Consider the following 26,799-nt stretch of genomic DNA (forward strand, 5'->3'; position numbering starts at 1 on the left):
GCTGTTATTTTTCCTCTGTGCTTTGTCACATCATTTTGACTGATGGTGGGCTCTCGTTTTTCAGAAAGTAGTTTGTAGTCTGTCTTACAAAATTAATTGTTCAGAGGAATATTTAGTAAACAAAGTCACTGAGACAAGTTGCTTGGTATAAGAGAACTCAAAAACCTAAAAAAGAAAAAGAAAAGAAAAACTTCTTGATTACTGGTTCAGGAGAAATAAAAATTTTCCTCACTTGCTCTAAAAGCAACAGTCAAAAAGATGAGCTTCATTTACCAAAGGATCTGTACAAACTCAAATTCTTCTCTGTTCCATAGAGCTACACAAATAATTTTCTTTAGCCACATGAAATTGGGAAATCATTGTTTCTAATAAATTTAATCCAACACCCATAAAAAACAGCATATATAATGTGAGATGTTTAGAACTTACACCTTGTGACCCAACAGAATTCCACCATGCCGCAGTATACAGTATATAAGTAATAAAGCACAATGGGGTGTTGTGATGCTATTGATTTTCCTATAACAGCACACCCTGAAGTGTTTTATTCCATTTATGCCACAGCAACTTGCGAACAATTATATGTATTTTTTTATTTTATTTAGAATGACACATCATACTATTTATCCATTAATAATTACCATCCACAAAACAAGTTAGTTCCTGGTATCTCTTCTGTGATAACAGCTATAAACATTTGTTCCACCACCATGACTCATTTTTCTTTTTTTATGTTCATTCATGCATTCATTCATTCATCTTCAATAACTGCTTTACTCTGGTCAGGATTGCAGTGGATCTTCAGCCTATACTAGGAACACTGGACCTTCAAGGGCCTCGATTCCAAAAGAGAGGCAGGAGAACTTACAGAACATGTTTCTCGGAAGTGATAAAGGTTAAAGTGTATGTCATAAAATATTTATTTTAAGGCTGAATAATTTTGCCCATCATGCTTTTTAAAGGGCAGAACAATGGTATACATAGTGGCTCCAGGGTCACTGGTTCCATCCTGAGCTCTGATTATTGTCTGTGGGGAGCTCCACATGCTATCCATGGAAATACATGTAAATGTATATGGCGAATAAAACGATTCTGATCCCTGTGTCTATATGGGCTTCCTCTGGGTTCTCTGGTTTCTTTACACCTCCCAAAACATCCCGGTAGATAGATTGGTGATGAATTGCCCCTAGGTGTGAACGAAAGTGTGAATGAGGGTGTGTGTTCCCAGGATAGGCTCTGGGTCCACCTTGACTCTGACCCAGATAAACAAAGAACTAATATTCTAGGATTTTTTTTTTTTTTTTTACATTAATAGTATACTCAGTATGTTTTCAAAATGAGTTGGATGAGTGTTAATACACTTTCTTTTTAGCTTTTTAGCTGGTTGACATAAAATTTTATTCACATCATGTATAGCCTACATCTCCTTTTTTATATCAATTAACCCTATTTTAAAAGTTTAGATACAGCATAATTTGGTATGAACGAGTATTCAGGACTACATGATGCTGGATATTCCAGGAAATTTCAGAATAAAAAGGAAAAAAATTATATAAGTGGAAATGAACACAAATTTGATAGGTTGTAAGTAAAAGGCTTTAGCATCACTCCTTTCTCTTTTTAGCTTGTGTTTCTTCTTAATGGCCGCCAGAGGCGCTGCTACCCATAATGCATTTCGCAAAGCCACGTAAACAGTCTGCTAGTCCCGTTGACGCTACTGTCTGCGGCACAACACAGGAAGCAGGAACAGCATAAACATGCACGTTTCTGCAGTTAGACAAGTGCAAATCTGAGTTAGAATCAAGCGAGGAATGTCTCTGCCAAGGTTAGCTGTGTTTCCTGTTTGAGCTCCTTTTAAAAGCTGGGAATAGCTTTGATCACACAGAGCAGCTGCATAGTGCATGTCTAGCTGTAGCTAGCTTATTAGCATGCATATTACTTTCACATTTCAATAAGAGCTATTGTTACCTATGAAAATGGTCTCCTAAATGTTACAGGAAGCTTCGTAGCTAGTTAACAGGCTCATATATAGCTAGCCATGCACTTAACAACAGTAATGTCCATGCGTTCAGTAATTAGCCGATAGATAATTTCTCAGCTAGCAAGCAGCTTCAGTGTTAAAAGTTGTTAATAAACAGACCATGTCTAGTGAGCTACCTGAGCTAACTGAGCTACCTGGCAGATTTAGCGTCGCCTTGTGGTAATGTTAGCGATAAGCTAAGCTAGCTATCGTTAGCTAGATTTGTTCTGGAGGTTTTGCTGGCTTGCTATTTGGGTGATTCCAGCATGGAGTAAGTTCATTTCTCCTCTGTTTTCTGTAACGCCTTTACATGACTTTGTTTTGAAAAACTAAAGCTGCCAAAAGGATTCAGAGTAACCCAGTCTAAACAACTTAACACTGATGTTACGTGTAAACACACTTCTGAGCTAATGCGCGCCTGAGGATAAAAACAACTTCAACCAGACGGGTAGTGAAGGTGCTGTCCAGGGTACTGATATTTTATATTCTTAAATATTATATTTTTAATCTTAGAATTATGATAATTGACATAGGGCTCATATGTAAATGATACTATAATGCCATTATTGACATATTAACTACTTCCTTCTTGAGAAATGCATTCAGTGCTAGCTGGTATAAATGAGCTAACAGGGCTAAATAGCCCTGTTTTTGAAAGATAAGACACATCAGATTATTTGCTGTTAACAAATATCTTAAGCAAATTTTTTTTTGATGTTTTCTGGAACAAAGCACAACAGCACCAGCAACACCCATAAGAAAATTACACAGACTAGATATGAAGAAGTGAGGCTGGGGCTGATTTCTTTCTAGGCCAAGCTGTAGATTCATGCAGTGTGTCAGTGACACTCATGTCAGGAGATTACACAGAGTGAAACAGCCCCTAAAATTCATCTGTGCTGGGGCTTATATAGTATTTTTCATCCAGCTTTGCTGATGTATCCGTAACATGTCAGTGATTGAGAAAGTGCACATGAAACACATGTTGCGGTGTAAAGAACTGATTATTTACTTTATCATCTCTATATACTCTATAATTTCCCCCCCTTTTAAAATGCCTTTGGAGAATAAACCAAAAGTAGATAGACTAACTGTCCAATTAAAGGTGCAAATTACATAAAAGGACAAAAGACAGAACCATTAGTGTAGTGGGTTTTTGTTGTTGTTCTTGTTGTTGTTGTTATTGTTGTTTTGAACAAAAGGTTTACAGCTTTTCCATTTGCCCTGTTTGGTATTTGGAGGAAACAGTATGAACCAATAGGGCATTACAGACTTCAAACACGTTAAAAAAAAAATATATATATATGTATGTATATATATGTGTGTGTATATATATATATATATATATATATATATATATATATATATATACAGTATATACATGTAAATACATGTAAATGTACATACATAGCTTTCTTAAACTGTGGTCTGTTCTGTGTCTGAGCTGTCAGGTAAAATATTCAGAGCTCATGCTATGCACACCTATGCTCACAGGTTTTCGCTGTAAGATGTCTATGGTCCTCTTTGCCTCAGTGGTGCGGGTGAGGGACGGCCTGCCCCTCTCTGCCTCTACCGACTATGAACAGGACAAAGGGCTGCAAGAGACCAAGAAGCACCTCAAGGGCCTGTCCAAAAAACTCAGCCAGTTTCCTGACCGCTGCTCTCTTAAGACTGGCCCGTACAATGTCAAGTATGTGATTTGAAAAATATGAATATAGGCCTCCTTCAAGTATACCTCTTTTGGTTGCTTTAATGTTGTACAGTTTTGCAAAGTAAGGAGCATATATATATATATATATATATATATATATATATATATATATATATATATATATATATATATATATATATATATATGTGCCTTCTTGATGGAGAATGTGCCTTCTTGATGGAGGATGTGCAGATTTCCAGTTCATTAATATGCATTTTTTTCCAGCAGTTCCACCAGAAGGGTGAAATACTTTTTATGATGAGAAGAATCTAATAAGTCAGTGTCACCCAATACCCAAATTCTAGGAACACTACCTATGCAAGTACTGATAACCTTTGAAGATACATTGATTATATATTCCCAGAAGTCATTTAATACAGGACAGTTCCAAAGCGTTTGAAGTAAATCACCTTCAGATGTTTGACATTTTGAAGATATATCGGTGTTCTTGAGGAGTGTAATATGTTCGGTGCAGAATATTAAACTGGATTTGTCTGTGCTTGGTAGATATTAAAATAATTTGCATTCTTTCCATAACATAGTCCCACTCTACGGGGTCATATGTACAGGCAAGATCTTTACCATTTCTGTTTCAAGATTACATTATCAAATGGCTTAAAATTATTTGTTATTGTGCTGTAGATTACAGAAGTAATACCTCTTGGAGATGACATAAAATTTTCAAGTGTTGGAATGTCAGGAAATGTCTGAGGAGTAATTTCTTTCACCCAATATCTAGTTTGCAAATTTTTAAAGAAATTATTTTTATTTGTCTGAGAAAGCAAATCAAAGCTTATTAAGGAATCATTAGCGTTCAAGTCCCCCAGCGTCTTTATACCTTTACTTGTTCCTGCTTTAGGGCACTATCAGCAACACTGGTAGGTATAATGGGGTTTTCCCATAGGGGTAGGCCAAGTAACTGATGCGATTCCTCCCAAGCAGAAAATGTATGGAGTATTACTGGGTTTTTAGTGAATTTAGATAAGCTTCCTTTTTCCATTCTCAAAGGAATGACCTTTAGTGGGATGGAATTCATCTCCCACTGTTCTACTGATGTCCAGCTAGTATCAACCCTATCAGGGACCAGCCAGATCCATATTGGGTGAAACCGAGGCTACTTTTACATGACAACGATGTAGTCAAAAACGGAAAAGTTTTTCTCTTGCGTTTTCAAAAAGTTTCACATATACACGACAACGTTTTCAAAACGATTCGCGTTTACACGTATCCGCGATAACGGCCAAAAACGCTGTATTACGTACGCCAGGCCAGTAGTTGGCGCTGTAACCTTGTTAGTTGGTTGTAATATTGGTGAAGTAAATCCACACTTTGCTGAAGAAGCATTAGCAAACTCTTGAGCAGCAACAACACTACCATGTACTCCACCAATGTTGTGTATGTTTGTTCGTGCTTGCCTTTACAATAGACACGTACTGCGCATGTCTACATACCTAACACATAGTACGCACGTCGTGACGACACCGTTTTCAAAGATTCCCGTATTGGGTGTTTACATGGAGACGATAACGGCTGCGTTTTCAAAAACTTGCACTTTGAAACCCGTTTTCAAAAATATGCGTTTTCAGTCCCCAAAACGCCGTTGTCCTCTAAACGAACAGGCAAAACACATAAAAAGTTTCCCATTTTTGGCTGAAAACGTTGTCGTGTAAACGGCCCCTGAGAAGCTGAATAGTAGTGTCTAAAATTTGGGAGGTTCAAGCCAGCTTTATCATAAGGATGAAATTTAAGAAGCTTCAGTCTATGGTATTTACCTTTCCGAAGAAAGCAGGAGAGTATCTTATTATGTTCCTTAAAATAAGGCAAGAATTTTCCAGAGGAGACATGGAAATTTATACATATATTTAGGTAAAATGTTTTTTTTTATCACATTGATTCTTCCAGTTAATGGGTAAAACTCCACTAAGTTTTAAAGTAAATACACATTGACAGACCTAGACTCCTGAGTGGCATTAAAAAAATAAGAAAAAATTGTTGGTAGATAGTCAGCTCAAATCCTGATGATGCCACAGAAATCCCTAGCTGGGAGTCTAAGAGAGCCTAAGTGGTGCTGCTGTCTTGTGTTGGGAGGGATGACACTACTCTCTCACCTGTCAATCAGAGCGACAATAACCAATTGTGGGCATCTGTGAACTTATCTGTATGGAAGAGGACAATTAATGCTTTCATGCAATGGGGAGAAAGGAGAAAGGGTACCGCATTAAGGAATTATATTATAAATGTCCAAATCTTAACATATTATTGTCTTGTACCAAATATATCATGGCTTATGGTCTGTTAAACCCATCTGTGACTCGCTACTTTGAAATGTTTGCAGAATTACTTTATCATTTTGTAAAACAGTTTGATTAGTTCAGTAATAGCTTCTTGCAATATAATCAGATCATAAGATATAGTAAGTCTTTGTATGCAGTTGACATTTATGGGAAACTGTACGATATTAGATGTGCCATTTCTTCCACAAAAAAATGGTGTCTGCATACAAAGTCATTCAGTTAAAATGAGCATACAGTCTTGAAAGAAAGCAAAGTGAAGTGGTGGCACATCAGTTAAATTAGCAGCTAAATCAGCATACACTGATAGATGACTCCTGTGAGGGCCTCGGGTGTAGCCGTTTTGAAGCCTGGCACTCGCGGCAGCTGCTATTCATCACCCTAAACTGTGTTAGCGGGCACGAACGAGTTGATTCCCCCTTTCTCCCTGCCATTCGGGGCTGTGAGTCATAGAATTGTTTCATCTCTCTAAGGAGACATTAATGTAGAGAGACGTGGTGACAAAAATGGGCTCGGTTTCCTGTGAGGCTGTCAACTTCCATGCATTTTAAAGAAAAGTAAATGTAACAGCATGAGTAATTGATGAATAGGCTGGTGCAGAGGTGTGTCTCTGAAAAGTTTTGCTTATTCGCTTTGCTTTGTTATTTAGAGTTCCTGAGTAAATGTAAGTTTTGTGGCCTTCCAAATTCTTCCTGTCTTCTCATGATAATGTGGCAAGGGCACATGGTACTGTCTGATGTGTGATGGTTGCTTGGCACAACTAGCAATGTCCACACACACACGCTGATCAGCAATAACATTAAAACCACCTGCCTAATACTGTGTCAGTAGCCCTTGTGCCACCAAAACAGCTCTGATCCGTCAACTCTTTGTCATTTTCCTCAAACCATTCCTGAACAATTTTTGCAGTGTGGCAGAGCACATTATCCTGCTGAAAGAGGCCACTGCAGCAATGTTTAGGTAGGTGATACATGTCAAAGTAACATCCACATGAATGCCAGGGCCAAAGGTTTCCCAGCAGAACATTGCCCAGAGCATCACGCTGCTTCCGCTGGCTTGCCTTCTTCCCATAGCACATCCTGGTGCCATCTCTTCCCCAGGTGAGAGAAGCACACGCACCCAGCCATCCAAGTGATGTAAAAGAAAATGTGATTCATCAGACCAGGCCACCTTCTTCCATTCCTCTGTGGTCCAGTTCTGAAGCTCACGTGCCCATTGTAGGCATTTTCAGTGGTGGACAGGGATCAGCATGGGAACTCTGACCGGTCTGCGGCTACTCAGCCCCATACGCAGCAAGCTGCTATACACTGTGTGCTCTGACACCTTTCTATCATAGCCACCATTAACTTTTTAAGCAATTTGTTCTACTGTAGCTCTTCTGTGGGATCAGACTAGACAGGCTAGCCTTCGCTCCCTACGTGACGTGTGACAATGAGCCTTGGGCACCCACGACCCTGTCCTTCCTTGGACCACTTTTGGTAGGTACTAACCACTGCATACAGGGAACACCCCACAAGACCTGCCATTTTGGAGATACTCTGACCCAATCGTCTAGCTGTCACAATTTGGCCCTTGTCAAAGTCACTCAGATCATAACGCTTGCCCATTTTTCCTGCTTCCAACACATCAACTTCAAGAACTGACTGTTCACTTGCTGCCTAATATATCCCAACCCTTGACGGGTGCCACTGTAACGAGATAATCAATGTTATTCACTTCACCTGTCAGTGGTTTTAATGTTATGGCTGATCGGTGCATGTGCTAGAATTTAGATTCAATATGACAAGTAGAAGGTAAAAAGATTTGTCAGTCAAAAGTTATTTGATGTTAAATGGTTGGTGGGTGAATAATACTGAATAATATTTTGTTTGTGATTCAGTTTCACCAGCTCTCTGGGAGTGGGCTACTTGATGGTATGCACAGAGAACTATCCCAATGTTTTGGCATTCTGCTTCCTGGATGAGTTGCAGAGAGAATTCCTTGTCACGTATGACACCAAGCGTATTAACAGTGCTGTCAGGCCCTACTCCTTCATTGAGTTTGGTGAGTTCTCTGCACATTACTGTTCCCATGTCTCTAACCTGCTGTAACTATCTTCAAAGAGTGATCCTGTACAAGCCTGTAGAGCAACTAATGTGGATGTGATTTTTTTTTTTTTTAAAAAAGACCTTAAAAAAAAAAAAAACCTACTGTCTAGCCATCTTCTAAAGCACTCAAACATGCTAACTACTCAGTTTTTTTATGTGACCTTGTCTAAGAATGCTCTGAATTCAGCTTAATGCTATAATGCTATGTTAATTAAGCTATATATATAAAACCCCCATTTTCACATCTGGAACTTCGTCTTTGCACACTGATTAAAGGGCAACTGTATGAACCACCTTTTTTTTTTTTTTTTTTTTTTTTTTTTTTTTTTTTAAATACAAGCAATTTAGCAGGTGAGCAATAGTAACAGTGCAGACAAGAAGTGATTAAAGGCACTGGAAAAATGGATCAGTGAGGTGGTGCAAGGATATGAGATTCTGACTCTGAATGAATAGATCAGAATGAAAAGAGTGCCAGATTTTTATGTATATGTAACAAACTGTCAAGCATCTATCTTTTTGCATCATTTGCTTCCAGTTTACATAAATCTCAGTTTTTGCAGTGTGGTAAAGCAAAACAGTCTGTAATTCTCTTTAGTGTGGGAAGAAATCAGGCATAGATGCATGTGTTGTTGCTAGGAATCAAACTATTTATCCAATTATATCACTCATTACTACAAAAAATTCATTTTTTGGAATGGCCATTCAGCCTTTACGGTATTGTCAATGCATTGAAATTTTATACAAACTGCAGTAAAAAGAAAAAAATAAAACTAAATAGAAAAAATAGAGGAAAAACAAATCCGTAAAATAAATAATCACTCAGTGCAACTGTCAAACAGGGATGTGTGTGTGTGTTCAGATTGTTACAGGCTAAAACATACTAGAGCTGCTCTCCTTCTGCTTTCCTAAGGAAGTGAACAGTGTATCAGTGTTTGTGAGACAATTTATCTCTTTGCTGTCTTTTTGCTGTATTTGACTTTGGTGTTTGTCACAGACAACTTCATTCAGAAGACCAAGCAGCGGTACAACAGTCCACGTTCTCTTTCCACAAAGATTAATCTGGCTGATATGCAGACAGAGATCAAGCTGCGACCCCCGTACCAGCTCTCTCCTGAAGACTTGAGCTTGATCAATGGCTTTTCCCACAGCACTGCTTCCAAATATAAAGGCATAGGTACTGACCATCCTACATGTCCTCACTCTTACTGAAAACATAAATACTAACGTGCTCACCTCATTATTTTTATTATTAGTAACATCGGAATTTATATATGAATCAATGTGATCACAGTGTGATTTTCTCTAATTACTCCCCCTTGACAAGAAGGTTTTAAGAATGCTACAAAGCTAATGTATCTGTAATTTGGCAAGATGGTGCTTCATTGTATTATAGTCATAACTGTGTTATTGCTCTGCCATTTAAAATTTAACGTCAGATCAGTGAATTTGAAAAGGTAAAGCATTTCTTCAGTAAATATTTCATTTCCAGTGTGTAATGTGCTCACAATCTGTTGACAAGATCATCAGACTTTTATTTTTTTTTTTTGACTTGTTCAGTCTGGTTATTGTCTGGGAATTTCTTTTTTTTTTGGTGCTGGATTCTTATATATTTGAAATATTTGTTTTTCATTTGCAGCTCCTAATCAAATGTTGGAGCCTGTCACCCTGCCAGGCATAGTGGCATGCATCCTAAGCATTCTGTGCGGTGCGCTCAACTTACTACGTGGAGTCCATGCCATAGAGAGCATACTGCAGGTAAACTTTCCATATGCCCACATATGACAATGTACTGGAATTATATTTAGGCTGTTATGTAATGTAACAACAAGAACGATTCAACAGTTACGCATTGCAGCTCCAGCTAGCCCATCTACTGCAGCTTAATTAATATAACAAAGGATTTCTGTGTGTAATTAGTTCATGCTGGATAATACCTTAATGCAGTACCCTTTTCCCCTTTTTTCTGCTCTATCTGCAGAACGAGGACGAAGATTTTAATTATGTAATTGCCTTTTTCCTGGGAACGGCTGCCTGTCTATATCAGGTAAGTTAGAGTCGTCCATCAAGCGCTCGAGTGACTTATAGCATGCATTTCCATCAGGAGGGGAGAGGAGCTGCTTTTACACCATTCTTAGGAAAAAAGCAGCATCAGTGCTGATGTTGCTGTTTGAGAGCCATTCACACTTTGTAATACCTGTTTTCCAGAGGTTTTTTTTGTGTACTCAGTAAAATTATAGCTTTGAGGTGCTGAGCTCTTACAGGTGGCATGTGAGCTGGACTTGGGACAAGCACTCCTGAAGATGTGATCGTTAAACTCCCCTCTCCCTAAATCACTGTGTAGAGTACCACAGTGAATCCTCCCAACCTAAAACTGATTAGTTAGCATTGCTCTAGGAGGAGATGGAGGCACTCATCATTTCATGAGGGCCAATAGACTGAAATGAAATGTGAAAGGCAAGGAAGAGCTGGCCTTCAACTTTCTGCTGATGCTATAGCGTGATAATATTTTTAGTACAATTACATTATATGGCCAAAAGAATGTGGACACCTGACCATCACACCCATATGTGCCATATGTGCGCAGGGGCATTGTCATGCTGGAGCATGTTTGGGCCACTTAGTCTCATTGAAGGGAATTTGTAATGCTACAGCATACAAAGACATTCTAGACAATTGTGTACTTCCAACTTTGTGGCAACAGTTTGGGGAAGCACCACATATGTGTGTTATGTTCAGATGTCCACAAAACTCATAATGTATTTTTACAAATAGTTTCTTTGAGAATGTAACCTGATTTAGATTTTTCTCCTATTTTCATATATAAGATGAAGTTAATAAATAACAGACACATTTTCATAGTCTTTTAATGCTCATCCTTACCATGGACGAGTACCCAGTGTTGTGTTGTTAAAACTTTTGTGCTCCACAAAGTAACAAAGCAATCTCTTTCCTCATTGTGCAGTGTTACTTATTTGCATACTTCTCGGTGTGGAGGAACATCAAGTCATTCCTGGCCTTTGCTCTCATCTGCCTGTGCAACATGTACCTGTATGAACTGCGCAACATGTGGCAGATCCTCTTCCATGTCACAGTTGGGGCTTTCGCCACTCTGCAGATCCACTTAAGGCAGCCGCAGGGCAAAGCTCCTGACTACAATGTCTGAACACCTACACACACACACACACACACACACACACACACAGAACCTTCCCCAAACAGTAATACATAGCACAGTCCCCAGAAGACCGAATGACAATGATGTGAGAGATGTGGGTCCTGCGCTTTTGGACTTTGGGAGTCATTGATCATCAAACAGACTGAATGTAGAGTCAACAGCTCAGGATCCAATTGCAGTTTAATTACTCCGGTTATCTTATAATATGTTCACTGGTTTTGCATTTTGTTGCAAATTTTTGAAAATACAAAAACCTCTATACTGATTTTCGTAAGGATGCAAATATTAGGCATTTATTTGTATTTTTTGTTAATTGATATATCATTTTTTTAAATATAAAATTGTGATTATAGATTATAGATTACACCAGATATGCAAGACTTTTTAGTTCATGGTACAGATGAAATAACCCAAGGCCATGCTGCCATGAGTACTGCTATGATTCTCAACAACACACAGTCATAAAAGTTGCGTGCATTGTTTGTTTTTCAAACACAGACTTTCTTTTTCTTTTTTTTTTTTTTTAATTATTTTACTAATTCATACCGACACAGACCACAAATGACAGTGTCATACACTTCATATACTTCAAGGCTACTCTTATCAAAGAGTATTACCCTAAAAGCGCATTCAGACCTGGCGTGTGTGTGAGAATGATGTGTGCAGTTGTCTCAGTAGTCTGTGCTGCCTGCAGCTTTTTCTGGTTGCTGATGGATTCAGCTCTACTCTGGCTCTTTCGTGGCAGAGGAGTGGCCTGCTGATATATAGACTTCTGTTTACCACCAGAGGCTTTCAGCCCTTTCTCAGTTCCCAGTAGGCACCAGCAAACAAAAAAAACTGACAACTGAATGAATGCTTCCTCTTATATTTATGTACCTGTTTGTAAATTGTGCTAAAGAAAAGACAAAGGGGTGACTGATGATGTGTTTTTGAATCTGTGCCAAGGGACCTTCAGTAAAGGTTAAATACTTATGTCATTATTATACCAGTCTCAATGTTTTTAAGTCTTACTGTCCAATAACTATAGAGGCTCCCTCATCTTTGACTCATTACAGCATTGAAAATTATTATTTTTTTTAAACAAAATGACCTGCCACTTTGATCTGCTGTCTTTTGTATGCAGAACAAAAAAATGCACTGATACATCCAGTAAACTAAAAAAAAAAACATTTTTAGATGATCATCATCATAAACGAAATGATTTGAAATGGAAAATGAAATGGAAAAAACATGAAATGGAAAAAATATACTAGTTCATGCTAGGGTTAGAAACCACACCAAGTTGTAATTATGTTTGGTGCACCTGCCTTGTACCTACTCTCACTGGGCCTTTATCTGGTATGTTTACAATTACTAACCATAGCCCATGTGTTGCTGTGCAGAGTCTGTCTTAGACTATATGTACACCATCATCTATGGAAATGGACCACAGTAAAACACTCTTGCATCTCTATTTGCAATCCAGTTTGGTTTTCTCTTGGCAGTGAGCTATGATGCCACAAGCTTGGCACACACGGGTTTAGGGTCACAGATCTTCTCCCATAGCTCTGCAGAACCTCTGAAGATCTGTCATGTTGGATTTGGGACCATCCTTGTACCGCCATTTTAAAGGTTTCTTAGACAAGTTAAAGTCCAGGCTTTGGCTGGGCCACTCAACTGCATCCACTGACTCGTCCCAAAGCCACTCCTGGATTGAGTGTGTTTGAGTCATTGATGAGTAGGAAGGTGAACATTGGAACACTCACACAGGTTGTCCTGAAAGTCAATGTACTTTTATCTCTTCATCTTTTCCCTGATCCTGACAAGCGGCTGAAAACATCCCAGAGCGTGATGACAAAGCATGAGCCTATCACCACCACCACCCTTCACCCTTTTCATGAAGGCTTCCAATAATAATTCTTCATTCGTTCCACAGCAACAGTGCATACTTGAATTAGTGCAGTTTTCAATACTCGTATTATAATTGCAGTCATTTTCTATCGCACTCTTTAATCACACAGAGGAGAGGTTTTATGGTGATGGTTTGATCGGCATTTTTAGAAAGGGCCATTTCCTACAGAGCAGCGTGACTAATGAGCTTAATGTACCAGGTTTGCTCTCGTCATGCTGACTGCACCAACACAGGTGAAACACTGACTGGCACAGCTTGCAGTTGTGCAAATTATGGCCCATTTATACACAAATAAAGGGAAAACATCAATGTGCCCATAATTGCAAGGACTCCCACATAGTCGTTTTTTTTTTCCGATACGTGACTGCTGACGAGACCTAATTTCACTCTTCTGCTTGACAAACTTTGTGGCCTTTTTTAGGGAGTCTCGATGGGCTTACAGTACACATGGTATGCACTTAGAAAACACTAGAAAACATCTAGAACCATTAAGGGGTGTTTTTGCTTAGCTTTATGAAAAACCCTTAAAGATTCTCAGTAGGGTCCTGCAACAGAGGGTGTCTTACAATGCAACTAACACTGATCTACCTAGAGAAGCCTCAATTTACCTGAGTGTTTGAAAGCAAGCCACAATTTTCCAGTGTTAAAAATATTTTTGTTAATACGCTAAATTATTTATTAGCCATTAAAGTACGCTCTATTTATTTTAAGAATCAGCTGAAGAATGAATTTTGATTCACTATTGCTGCAAATTTATAAATTAAAAATTATTTTAAAATTATATACAAATATGATCAAAAATTGAAAAAATAAGCAGACCTCTACACCAGTGATGGCGATGGGGATTCCTCCCCTGCCAGCAAGTCTAGTGCTTTTTGTTACAGACTGCTAGTAGGAAGCTAATGAAGAAAAACTATTTCAGACATTTGACCTTGCTGTGACCTTGACCCTATTTGGATCAATTCCAAAATCTGATCCGTTTATGTGCTAGTTACAATGATAATTTCATATAAATCCTACTAATATTCAGACTCATGGCAAAAATTAGAGATAGCCAGAAACTGGGCCTTGAGTTCCTGTATGTGGACGTGTAATTAACATCTCTGTATGGCAAACAGGAAGGAAGCCATTGAAGAAAAAACGTCGTATATTGCTATGACCTTCATCCTGTTGGTTACGATGATAATTCCATATTAATCCCACAAACGTTAAACCACTTGCTCTTGCTCATCACGAGAATCTTGGACGGGCAGGCAGGTGGACGGATGGACGAACAGAAGGACAACCCGAAAACCACTTAGTGGCAGAGGCATAAAAATGTGAAAACATGGCCTCAGTTACATTTATTCTCCTCTAATGTTAGAATGCTTACCTATCGCCAGCTACTCGACATTTAAGCTTATCTATGTAAGACACTACGAACAGGAGTTTGATGACTCCTCAATTTCTAGTTCCTTTGTACAATTATTTGAAAAGAGTGACGTTAGAACACATCGCTCAATGACGTGAGAATCATTCTCACTTGGACAGAAAAAAAAAAACAGTTTTCCCTCTAGTAGCAAGCCTGGGTATATTTAAATCCCAGTCTCCTGCTCCTTTCATGCTCAGCACAAAGCTGTTTTTCCTCAGTGCAGAAAGACTCTTAAAGCTTTTACAATGGCATGGATTTAATCAGACCTGAGTGTGGTGAATCGAGCAATCATTTCCAAATCAGGTTTCTTTATTCCCTATATACTGGTATATTTAAGTGTATTTGAGGTAATTGGTATTAAGTGTATTTGAGGTAATGTTATATTTAATCCAATATGCTATTAAATATCTTCGTATGACAAAATGATGTCGCTGCTGGTCACAACGAAGCCCAGTGTGTCATGATAATTTTCAGTTTTTCAAATGATTTTACAATTAAAACCATGTTTGATATATTAAGCTTATCTATTATATCCACCATATACGTTTACTGATTATATACACTGTATTGTTATGTAATGAAGTGAACTGAATGAACTGGCTGAATGTAAGCTAAGAAATGGCATTGCTGCCACCCTTTGGATATTGTATGCAACATCCACATTTGTGTGCTAAAATTCAATTTGATCAATCAAAGGCTTGTGCAGTCGAAAAAATGAGCATAAGCACTGATGGCCTAATTTATTTCCAGAATATATAAACATTGAAGTGATTTATTTGAATGTAAAAAAAGGGTATAGTGTTTGTTTTGACATCACAGATAAGGAAAAACAAACCATAAATTAGCTCTGAATTCTGCAGTTCATCAATATCCATTATTAAAATGAGCATGTCCTTTAAGTACAGATAAACAGCCTCAGAACCTCAACATCTACGAGAAAGAGGTGTGGTTATTACATCGTACAGTTCATCATAATTGTCATGCCTCTTTAACTGAGCTGAACCTGCACTGACCGAGATCCAAAGGCCTCCAACTGCTCATTTAGAATAAAACAGAAATTACCAAAACATACAATTTTGACATCACTGTAGCTCCTCTTTTTTGGGTGTTCACAAAGTGACAGTAAATATATGGCACTGCATTTTCCCCTGCAAAGAGAAATTAATTTCTGATGCCCCACAAAGTAGTAAAGTTGTGACTGAATGTCAAAAGGAAAAAATAAATTCTATTCCCATACAGTATACGGTTCTTCCAGGTGAAAACCTGATAGTGCACGTGCTGTAACAGACAATTCTTCAAGACTGATATCAACTAGCATCTTCACTATCTTTCTTCATTAAAGATAAGAAATTGGATAATTTGGCGCCTGTCTGCCTGTACTTGGCAAAAACACACTGAAGAACCCTTCCAGCTGAAATGAATAAAGATATGCCTAAAGGACTCCTGATGAGCATGGCACTGATGTTTAGTGGTCACTCTGTACATATGAAGGCCTCGCTGGAGAAATTGAACATTCATTGGGTCGTACCATCTGATTGAGCTGGGAGGGAAAAGCAGTGTATGACACACTAAGAAAGGCAGAGGTGCAGTGCAAAAATGGCCAAAGAGATGTGGGGCATCTTGTACGTCCCCACGTAATACATAACCTCTTGCTGTAGGGTGCAAGATCTGATCTGTACTGGTTTAACAACGTTTCATTAGCTTCAACAACGTTGGCTGTGGAAAACTCCTGCAATTTTTCTACTGCGAAACACACTGTAGGATAAAAGACACTATTTCTCTCTTTTTTCTTTTTTTTAGGATTTTTTTGTGAACCTGAAATAGCTTCGATGCAAAAGGAGAGTAAAGGTGAAAGAAAATGAACTTTCCCATTAAAATATACATGATTGTTGCAATTTTCTTTAGATATATACATCTGAATACACACCTCTGTTTATAGACATCGCTCTAATATATTAATGTACAAAATATAGAATCTAAAATAGCTTTGATAAGGTTTGGTTTTTGAGACAAAATACAAAATCTCAAAGATACAAAATAAACGCAGGTTTGACCGTTATTTCTATCCTCCAGAGTGTCTTCAGTTCAGTAAGTGGGTGTGTATTTTCTTCAGTGAAAAACACTCTTCTGTCTACATTTGTGTGTGTGTGTGTGTGTGTGTGTGTGTGTGTGAACACACACCCAAAACAGAGCAGTCGCATTCTGAAGTAGCCAGACACAGAACACTGTCAGTTCTCCTTGCAGGTATCCACCACAGTCCTCCAGCACTGGACAAGAGAAGGATGTATAATAATATGCTGTTGCTGCACCAGCATGTTTGGCTCAACATTGTTTAAGGACAAGGAGACTGTGAGAACATAGATTGCTTCCCAAAGATCATAGATGCATCATATACACATAAAACATCTGCCTTTTTTCCAAATTCAGTGACGTCAGACAGTTTTGTTATTTTGAGGAACGGCCTCAAGTCAGGGTCCGAGCATTCACCCTCTCCCTCAAGGAGAAAAGTCTGAACAGGTGAACCGTCTTGCATTTCTGATATTCTTTTACTTTTCTTTGGTCTCTTCTAATGATGATGTTTCAGTGGATGTGGACAGACTTTCCAACTCCTTTCTCCACATCTTGACCTTCACCCTTGAGGATTTCCTCTATTTAGGGTTTAATATGTGGAAAGGTCAAAATGCTCCGTGAGCCATCTTTAAACAATTCCTCTGTCCCTATAGACAGAGCAAAGAGACCCCGATGCTCAGCACCTTGCTTTCTATTAACACGTCAAGCCACTTCATGTCTTTAGTGTCATGACTGTAAGATACAGGTTTCTGTTAACTGCTGCTTGGTCCACCATTCAGGAAATATGTCATCATTTCTCCCTTGCCTTTGACTTTGACAACTCCTCTGCATTCCAGTGAGTAGTTATAGGAATGGAGGACCTGGTAGAGGTCACTGGTAACCTGGTAAGAAAAACAGCAAACATTAAAAGAAAAGAATCTTAAGTTGGAGCAGGTCAGATAAGCCAAAGGAGAGTTCCTGTTGTTTCTCCTGTTTAAGTAGAAATGTAAGTATCTGACCTGTATTCTTTCAGGAACTCCGGTGCTGTCCATGCGACTGGCTACGTTCACTGTGTTGCCCCAGATGTCATACTGGGGTTTACGAGCCCCTATTACTCCAGCCACTACTGGACCTATGTTAAGACCTACAGCAGCACACAAATCAAAGTATCGAATCAAATTCTTTAACATTTTATTAGGTAAAAGAAAACCATAATCATTCATTCATCTTCAGATGCTTCAAATTTGAACTTTGCGATCATCTAGGGTATACTGCAAAGATAACTTCAACTTAACACACCACACCAACCAGGCCTTACCAATCTTCATTTTGAAGTTATTGAAGGAGTGCTCATTGATGTACTTCATCTGGTCCATGAGACGCATGGCGTAGTCAGCCAGAGCACGAATGTGTGAGCGGCCGATCTTATCGTAGGTGGAGTCGTTCAGGCCAGACGCTGCCATATACGTGCTTCCGATAGTCTTGATTTTCTCCAGCTGACGAAACTGATCCTCACTGATGATCTGAGAAAGACAGCAGGAAATGTTAGCAGGGAAAGAAATTTGAGCAAGGGAAAATGGGACACTCTAGCCATCTCTAGATGCTTTACCTCATCAAAGTCAGCAATGATCTCATTGAGAAGCCGCAGACATTCTACGCCCTCGTTGTTGGCCTCCAGCTCAACGTAGAACTCTGAGAAATTGCTGATAGAGGCGAACATGACGGCCACACACTCGCATGACTGGTAGTAGAGCTCGTCATTTCTCCGCTCCCGAGCCAGGAAATGAGCAGCCACATCTTTAGGGAGGATGTTGTGTAGGAGACGGCGATTGTACGCCTGAAGCTCCTCCATTTCTTCTTTTTCCTCTGTGGCCTGAGGAGAGACAGAGAAACAAGCTACTAGCAATGTGACCTACATTGCTCTCATGAACCCCAAACAGGAATAAATATAATTCCAAATGCTTCATTTGGAAACGCACCTGTAACTTCCATAGGAAGTCCAGCCTGGCAGTGGATTCCACTTGCTGGGCATGTAAGTAGAGAGCCAGTACAAAAACAGTGATGACCACTGGAGTCATGATCTTCAGGGGAACCCTGTCTGTCCCACAGCTGTGTCAATACAAACACAAAGATTTTCTGAATCTTACTGTGTTTCTAAAAAGTAAACACTTTCAATTTGAACACACTAGGGAGAAACGACCGTGGAGGGCTGCTTAAGCTTAGCTTCACACAAATACAACTGCTTGTGGGATACTGTGATACCCACATATCTCAGTTATACACGTATAAACATTAAGATGATACTGTGTGCTTGTGTAGTGATAGCAATCATTATGGCAAAGCAATCAAAGTAACAAATTGGGGTTCAAAGGGATTTAATTCACCTCAGTGAATCCATTTACAAGATAAAATCTTACCTTGTTCCATTGACGTTCTCACTGTGAATACAAAACAAAAAGGAAATGAATCAGATGGGCAGAGCAGAACAACTACCACATCTATCTTCCAGACTGATGTCATAAAAGCAATTCCAAGCCAAATCGGAGAATATCCACGAGAGCGCTTTGATTCTTTCATTAGCGAACAGATCTGAATGCCTTCAAAGCATCTAGAGCAATCTATTTGTCTATATAAATCAATGAATGAAGCCATCATCATACTGGAAAATAAATGTTTATTGCTAATGGTTACATAATCTGTTTTTTACCACCTCATAATTATGATAAAAAGGATTGTTGTGATTATGATGGGTGATGCTATAAAACTGATTAACAGCAGCATTACATCCTGTGATTTTCCACTTTGCATGAACACCTGTGGTTTGCCTGCATATGGGGATATTTCACTGCCAGAAGCCTCCATGTGCAGGCTTCAGTCTGTTTTGACACAGATTTCTTTAGCCCTTATACAAAAATGCATATCCATATGCTAATCTATTCTGAACACACATGGATTTGCTTTCCTTATACACAGACTGTGACGCACGCACGAAAAATTCTAATGCTCTCACAGGAATTTGCTTGGCACTCAAATTCATCCTGCTCGTTCATGAACCTTTTTAACATTTAGTACGGGTTCTCCATTTTGTATGAGGATCTTACCTGTCTACTACACTCCTTATGAACCCTTACGATTTTAAAGGCATGACTCTGGGAACAATAATTTCATAAGCATTTTATTACAATTACTGCCGGTTCAGAATGATGTAAGGCAACGCAGGCCTCTGCCTAAGCTGCATAGACTCCCTGATGCAATAAAACTACTTTAACAAAAAAGATTTTTTTTAAATTTTTATCTCTTACATATTATATGTAGCCAACAAAGCATCAAACAATAAAGGACTTCTCTTTAGATTTCCTACTAATGTGAATGCATACGAACATCTATGTAAGAACATAAGGAATCCTGCTGTGCTCTCAACATCTGGCAGTAAAATAACGTAATGGATGAAAGCTCATAAAACACACCATTGAGATAACTCAACTGAATAAATCTTAATAAATCAGAATCTTAATAAATCGGGAAGTATCAATTGTGGTGGTTCCGTATTAACTAATTGCAGGGGCCAAAATTGAATTTCCAAACAATATATGATTGTGATCAGTGTCTGCAGTGTGCTGTGTGTGTGTGTGAAAAGAGGTATTGCACAATTACAGAGTCACTCACATGGCGTTGGCCATCACCAGCAGGTCCACGTTGTCAAACAGGTTGACCTCTGGCACCTCCATGATAAAGATATACAGAATCTCAATGAAGAGCATGAGGAAGAGCTTCCCGATGCTGCTCACTTGCAGGAATACAGAGCATGCCAGCAGGCTGAGCAGTACACATGATGAGAAATACTGAGGAAGCAGAAGGGTGGGGAAAAACACAAACACACCAGCTTAGTATAGTCCAAGTCATTGGGTCTGGGAACCATTCACTCTGTTTAAACACTTCAGCATGTCCACTAGATCTATTACAGCTTCTAAAAATGTACCAAGCACTCGTTAAAAGAGCTATTAACTCAGGACATGTTTTCACTTAAACCTGTGGTTATGATTGATCCAGGTCTTAAATGGCACAGTGTGAGAAGTGTTTAGAGAACCATGTTCACCTCGGGGAAGTTGCAGGTGGGTAAAGAGCTGTAGCAGAGGTGCTTCTGGGATGACAGTGAGTAGTTAAAGGCAGAGCTGCGCACATGGCAGGCGCTCACACTGCTCCGGCTGATATTAAACTCTTGGCTCAAACACAGCTTCAGGTCATCAGTGCTGCATGTGAACTGGGGGGAACAAAAGTGCACAAAAAAGCTCTAAGGTCCAACTTCCCATTAAATACCTGTTCATTATTTACTTTCTGTTGCTATACTCACAATGTTTATGAAGGCAGAGAGAAAGACTAGCACAATGGTAATGACGCCCACCAGAGTGCTGTTGAGTCTGGACTGGACAATCCTTTTGGACAGGTGCTGCAGGGGCACTGGGAAAAGCTGCCAAAGAGAAGAGAGGTCAGGAGTGTATCACAGATTTATTAACATTTAATTTCAGCATGTGAAAGCAATGTGAATTAAACTATTTGCCACTCTCTCATTTTAAATAAATCCCATCTCTGCTAAGATGAATTATGATCTGCAATTATCATACATATTGATGCATTTTAATCTTAATATTTTATTATTGAACATGCTCATACTACTTTCACAGCATTAGTCATCTTATCAAATTAAATTCAACCCTTGCAGCAATTCTGTGGGGACATCAAACACTCTGAAGTAAGCCAACAATTTTCTGAAAGACATTTTAGTTTTACAAGCTCACCAAAAGGTCAATCTAATTCTCCAGGTGAAAGAACGCAGGGACTCGGCTGCCATCACCCTGGGACAGCATGCATAAATACGTGCCAGAGCCATTTATGTATTTGTCTGACACATGGTCTCTCAGGACCAGCTCAGAGGCGACACCAGCAAGAAACAATCCCATCCACATGGGTCATTTAGCAAATGTTTGTTTAGCATGTCATGCTGTGGGTAAGCTTTTGATAAAACCTGAGACACAGCAGAGTCTCAGCAGAGTCACTGATAGTCGGTGATGGTGGATCAAGTCTTTACAGTGGTTATACTATGTCATGGTGTGCTGTGTGAAATTGTTTTGTGATGAGAAGATTCATTTATCTATGTCTGAAAGTGATTTTATAAATTGGTAAACGCTTCAATGATGTGGATGAGCTGCCAAAGGAGGACACTTACCCCAAAGCAGGAGTAAATGACTGAAACGAACATAACGACCATGAGTACGATGAAACATGACACATAGAATCCGATCATCAGGCTGGAGCTGAGGAAAAGAGGAAATAAAAATTATAAGCAAAGAGAGAGTAAAACTGAAGCAAAACAATACAACACAAGCCTAAATCACGAGGAAGCGGCTCAAACAAACTTATGGGGCCATTTAGTGATCAGTAAACAGTGGAAGTGCACTGGTGCCAAGAGGCTGGTGGTGAATTAATTAGAGAAAAGATCGCATAATGCACATAATGCAAACATAAATAAGAACTGCAAGATCGGGCAACTTTCTGCGACAGCAGACAGGGCTGGTCAGGACTCCTTTGGGAGAGAGTGCAATCTGGATTAAACGAAAAACAGTTTAGCGGACACCTCTACCACCAGATCTATTTCATGTACAATCAGAATGAACAGGCCGACAGAGAATTTAGTTAATTATAGCAGAAAACCTTTCACTCTAACAAATCTGTGATGCATTAACACATCTAATGAAACTATTCTTGTGTTAAAATGATATGATTCATTCATTTAAAAAAACATAGGTGCTGAGGACACTGTAGGCTGGAGCTGTTCCCGATATCTGGATTTTTTTCAGTAAGATAACCAAGAAGTTAATGTTAAGCCCATACTATACTGCCTGGGTAAACAAAAAGAAAAGTTCAACATAACCTCACATGCTCTCTTTTTGTATTTTAAATGAATGTTCTTTACGTTACAAATGACTCAGCATTGTCTTAACCAGCATTGTCATTGTGTCTTAACAAAAAAGTGACAATTAAAAAATGTAACAATTTCAACAAAATTTTCAACAAAATCTCAATTTCAACAAAAATCCAGGGTGACAGAGTTAATCCGAAATGTTTTGTGCTAATCTTTGGTTGTACACCATGATTTAGTGTTAAATCTACATACATTTTACCCCTGACGCCCCTGGCATTTAACATAACATTGTTTAAACAACGAAGGAAAAACCCTCATCTGTGCTTTCCACTGGAATTCTATTATGTCTCACGAAACAACATCCTTCTTTTCCTAGCACTGGGTTTATGGTCATAGTAAAGTTTATTGCTGCAGATGCTCAGATGTTACCCATTGCAGCCCAGCTAATTAGTTATTACTGCCTGCATAAAATAAAGCCTGATATGCAGTATAATGGATACTTACGGTGGTACGACTACAAGCTGGATGAAGCAGATGAACAAGAAGACAAGAGTGGCACAGGCTACGTACGCTCCGAACCGGGAATCCACCTGCTTAGAATACTAAAGAGAGAGATTTTGAGAGATTGAGGAGAGAAGGAAAGAATAGAGAGAGAGAGAGAGAGAGAGAGACACACTTTATTTGTCATACATGAATGAGCCATACAAACTAGAGCATAGAAATTCTATAAAGCAGTACAGTAGGTGCTGTGGAGGAAACACAAGGTTAGGAATGGTAACAAGTTACAGTATGCATGTAATAAACATGGAATATCAAAGTTAAACAATATAGAAAGTCTTGTTTACTAGGTTGAAAGCACACTCTAGCAATTTTAACAAAATTAATTTGTTTACAAAGAGGAATGAATGTTAACTAGCAAGGAGGTGGTTATTGTAAATTCAGAGCCTTGCCGGAAACACATGAGCAGCGGAAGAAAACAAAAGCAGTAAAGCAGTCTCCTTAAACATAACACCTAGTTTGGCACTACAATCTCTTATCTAAGGCAGAAAGGACATGTTTATCACTAAAATAGTAAGTAATTGCAGACTGAGGATGCGAATGTGTTATATTCACCCTCTGTCACCTTTTAGTCTCAGAAAAGAAAGGAAAGAAAATGGACTTTCATGATAAAAAGGGAACAAAAGATAATAGAGGGTGATGCATTATGCAGCCCTTCCTTGTGATGAAGTAGGTATCTGTATGTCACTAGATCAGTCGTGACTGATTTGAAGCACAGGGTTATTCAGCTGTGACCATGGCTTTGAGGGCGATGCTATAAATTCTCTTCAAATAATGCTGATGTTTTGCTTATGCTTTTCTTATGTTTCACCCTGTGACTCATCCTGAATTTGAAGTTCACTTTTTGCTGTAGTTCAAAACAGCATGTGCTCTATTTTCATGCCAGCCCATGCATAATTTGCTGGTTAAAGTGTTGCTGTTTTGGTTGGGTGCAAGTCATCTTTTTTAAAAATATTTTTGTGCTCTGTAGATATTTTCTTCTCATAAATGAATGTTCTCAACTAAAGGGGGCGAAATAACACAAATACGGGTGTGACATTCAAAATCCGCTGGCACTGTGAGATATTCAAACATACACTATATGGCCAAAAGTCTGTGAACACCTGTCCATCACACCCATACTTGATATTTGAACATCTCACAAGTAATACAACAAACTTAATTATTTCATTCTTAACAAATACAAACAATTCACACCGAAAGATTTTCTAATGTGTCTTTGGCTCTCATACTAGCTTCTATTTCAGCTGTGAGACTGTAAAAATGCGTACGTATCCATCCTAAAATCCTTAGAAATCCATCCAAATCTATGAAAATAAGTTTTATTCTATTAAACCACCCGGCATATTTACATAATTGTCAGGAGTATCAATGGTGTTAGTATATCAATAGCATTCTATGTCAGTTTTGCAGACAAGATCAGATCACCTCTCCGGGGCTGTGCCAAACATTCACTTTCTCCCCACATGACATTCATTTGATGCTTTGCATTGCCTGCTCTCAAAAGATAATCTCAAAATAACCATCAGATTATTTAGATAAAGCTCTTGGGCATGGGGCTTTTATCCCCCATGTTATGTAGCGATTTGTTAAAAACTGATCTGGAAGAGATTGCATTTGCAGAGAAATTCATGTTTCAGCCCTTTGAACATGTTTGCTTGTAATGTGTCCAGAAATTCAGTTCCACTGATTAAAAAAGTGAGATTTTGGCATTGGAAACAAACTATTAACTACAGCTCACATACTGTTTAACTGCAGTTCTGAATCACACGTATATAATAAATCTTGTATTTTACAATGTATATAGTGGGACATCATGCTGTGGGGGAAAAAATGATTGTCAGTGATTGTCATTTTTGTCTATTTCTGTCATTTTGTTATTGACATTGTATACTTTTTCATTTTACTGCCTTTTGAGCTCTATATTAGCTTGATATCTGTATGTATCTTTTTACATCTGCTAGTCAAGGAAAGACTGTAAGTAAATATATACTGGACTGTACTGTTTGAGATGTACTGTTTAACAGCATCACTTCCTCTAAGCAGTACCTTCTTCTCCAGATCAGGCTCCCGGAATGTCAGCAGGAATTTCTTGACGTGTTCAGAGCGCAGACGGTCAATGCTGCGAGCGTCAATGGCACGGCCCAAGAACTCGTCCACTTCGTCCTCAGGGTTCAGGTTTTCCTGAGTATTTCTGAAAATGAAATGTCTAGATAACACAAGACGAGACCGTTGTTCTACTTTCTGCCTCTCTTGACTCTCCGCTTCATCTCAATGGTCATCCACAGGCATGCCCCACCACCAGAGCACTCAGTTCAGCCCACCACATGACAACATACAACAGCACTCCAACAGATCACAGTCCCCTTATTCACTGCATCATGACGGCTATTAAGCAAAAATGGTTATTATGTCATGCAGGCTGTTCATGCCCATGTTTTATTCATCATTAATGCATGATATCAAATCTAGTTCTCCAATCATGACAGCAAAATGACAGCAAGACCTGAAGATCTGATAAGGTAAATACAGTATTCTAAATCAACACTGGAGAATGTTTATGATCCTCCAATATATTAAAATTTAGCATTATCTCTTTATGGTACCTTTTATATGGATTGGCTTGAGTGTAAACCATTTGAATCTTGATATTTCATGCAGTTATGAACTGAATAGCACAATGATTTTGTCCATTGATTCAGCATCACTGTAACAGCTTCTCATGCATTACAATTCCCCACATCCCGCACAAAACAGAAAGCATATCCTCTAGTGCCAACTTGAAAGAATACCGGGTGTAATCTCACCACACCCCACTACCTGACAGAGTTGTTTATTATGTTATAACCAATATTATTATTGTATTAATAAAGGTGAGGTTGCCCAGCAGCTTTTCAAGGTGGCAGTAAAAGCATAAGTTGAAGTCATTTTTTTTTCTTTTCTTTTTTTTTTTTTTTTTTTTTACCACCACAAGAGATGATCCAGAGCTAGGCCAGAGAAGGTAAGGATTAATACTTACTTGTCCTTGGGGTCTTCAAATCCCTGAAGAGAAAAAGAATACATAAACAGTGTGAGCTTTATAAATGATAGATGAGTAAAAAAAGATGGTAACTGTGTAACAAAGACAGAGGAAAGGATAGTCAGTGCACCGGTCTTTGCACAACCGTGAGGACAACAGAGAACCAGAGAAAACAAAATCAGTTAATTTCTCCGGGTTTTTCGCACAGATTGGCACAACAGTGACCCCACCTGGATGTACATGGCAAAAGTACCAACATAAAAATCTAAAAGTAGTGAGATTAAAAAAGGCTCATAAACCATACCGTCACCATTTGACCTTCCCTGAATAAGGCTGCTCATAACCACCTCCTCATAATTATAAACACTTCTTTTGTCAACCATTGCTTTCTAGCTCTGCGCAAAAGATGTTCAAAAGTAAACCTGTTTTTCCATACGGAGAAAACTTCACTAATGAAGCATATCAAAATATCACAATAATCCTGATAAACATATTGTTAAACATATATTATTCTGTTAAACATATATTATTCTGTTGTATCCATTCTCAACTGTACGTGACAAACACATCAGTCTATTGTAAAATAAATGTAAATATAAGCTTACAGAACTGTGCAAAAGTCTTAGGCACCCTATATTTTTTAGAAAAAACTTTGTTATAGATTTTT

At 38.7% G+C, this 26,799-nt stretch overlaps 2 protein-coding genes across 5 annotated transcripts in view; one reads left to right on the plus strand and one right to left on the minus strand.

Annotated features, from left to right (window-relative positions):
• The first annotated feature begins 1,668 nt into the window (after positions 1 to 1,668).
• Positions 1,669 to 12,267, plus strand: sec22a (SEC22 homolog A, vesicle trafficking protein). 3 transcript variants are annotated; one of them, XM_026913131.3, is made up of 7 exons: positions 1,669 to 1,825; positions 3,515 to 3,710; positions 7,902 to 8,065; positions 9,104 to 9,283; positions 9,746 to 9,864; positions 10,088 to 10,153; positions 11,072 to 12,267. In XM_026913131.3, exons 2-7 carry the CDS (start codon positions 3,529 to 3,531, stop codon positions 11,270 to 11,272), a joined length of 912 nt encoding a protein of 303 aa, XP_026768932.1. In that variant the 5' UTR covers positions 1,669 to 1,825; positions 3,515 to 3,528; the 3' UTR covers positions 11,273 to 12,267. The 3 variants fall into 3 exon arrangements, with proteins under 3 accessions (XP_026768932.1, XP_034160698.1, XP_026768934.1); XM_034304807.2 differs by lacking the exon at positions 1,669 to 1,825 and adding an exon at positions 1,845 to 2,291; XM_026913133.3 differs by lacking the exon at positions 1,669 to 1,825 and adding an exon at positions 2,312 to 2,489.
• A 3,034-nt stretch (positions 12,268 to 15,301) lies between these two features.
• The window catches only part of adcy5 (adenylate cyclase 5), a 69,601-nt gene continuing 58,103 nt past the window's right edge, over positions 15,302 to 26,799 (minus strand). The window contains exons 9-21 of one of the 2 annotated variants that reach the window (XM_026912696.3): positions 26,133 to 26,155; positions 25,163 to 25,307; positions 23,060 to 23,157; positions 21,860 to 21,947; positions 20,987 to 21,103; positions 20,732 to 20,896; positions 20,302 to 20,477; positions 19,053 to 19,073; positions 18,615 to 18,744; positions 18,245 to 18,508; positions 17,954 to 18,158; positions 17,655 to 17,779; positions 15,302 to 17,537 (exon numbers count right to left, since the gene is read on the minus strand). In XM_026912696.3, the coding sequence (XP_026768497.1) occupies positions 17,409 to 17,537; positions 17,655 to 17,779; positions 17,954 to 18,158; positions 18,245 to 18,508; positions 18,615 to 18,744; positions 19,053 to 19,073; positions 20,302 to 20,477; positions 20,732 to 20,896; positions 20,987 to 21,103; positions 21,860 to 21,947; positions 23,060 to 23,157; positions 25,163 to 25,307; positions 26,133 to 26,155 (1,686 nt within the window). In that variant the 3' untranslated portion in view covers positions 15,302 to 17,408. Of the gene's footprint in view, positions 17,538 to 17,654; positions 17,780 to 17,953; positions 18,159 to 18,244; positions 18,509 to 18,614; positions 18,745 to 19,052; positions 19,074 to 20,301; positions 20,478 to 20,731; positions 20,897 to 20,986; positions 21,104 to 21,859; positions 21,948 to 23,059; positions 23,158 to 25,162; positions 25,323 to 26,132; positions 26,156 to 26,799 lie in introns of both variants that reach the window. The other variant, XM_026912695.3, reaches the window with a different exon arrangement.

The sequence above is a fragment of the Pangasianodon hypophthalmus genome, chromosome 5, assembly GCF_027358585.1.
Source record: "Pangasianodon hypophthalmus isolate fPanHyp1 chromosome 5, fPanHyp1.pri, whole genome shotgun sequence".
Classification (NCBI taxonomy): domain Eukaryota; kingdom Metazoa; phylum Chordata; class Actinopteri; order Siluriformes; family Pangasiidae; genus Pangasianodon; species Pangasianodon hypophthalmus.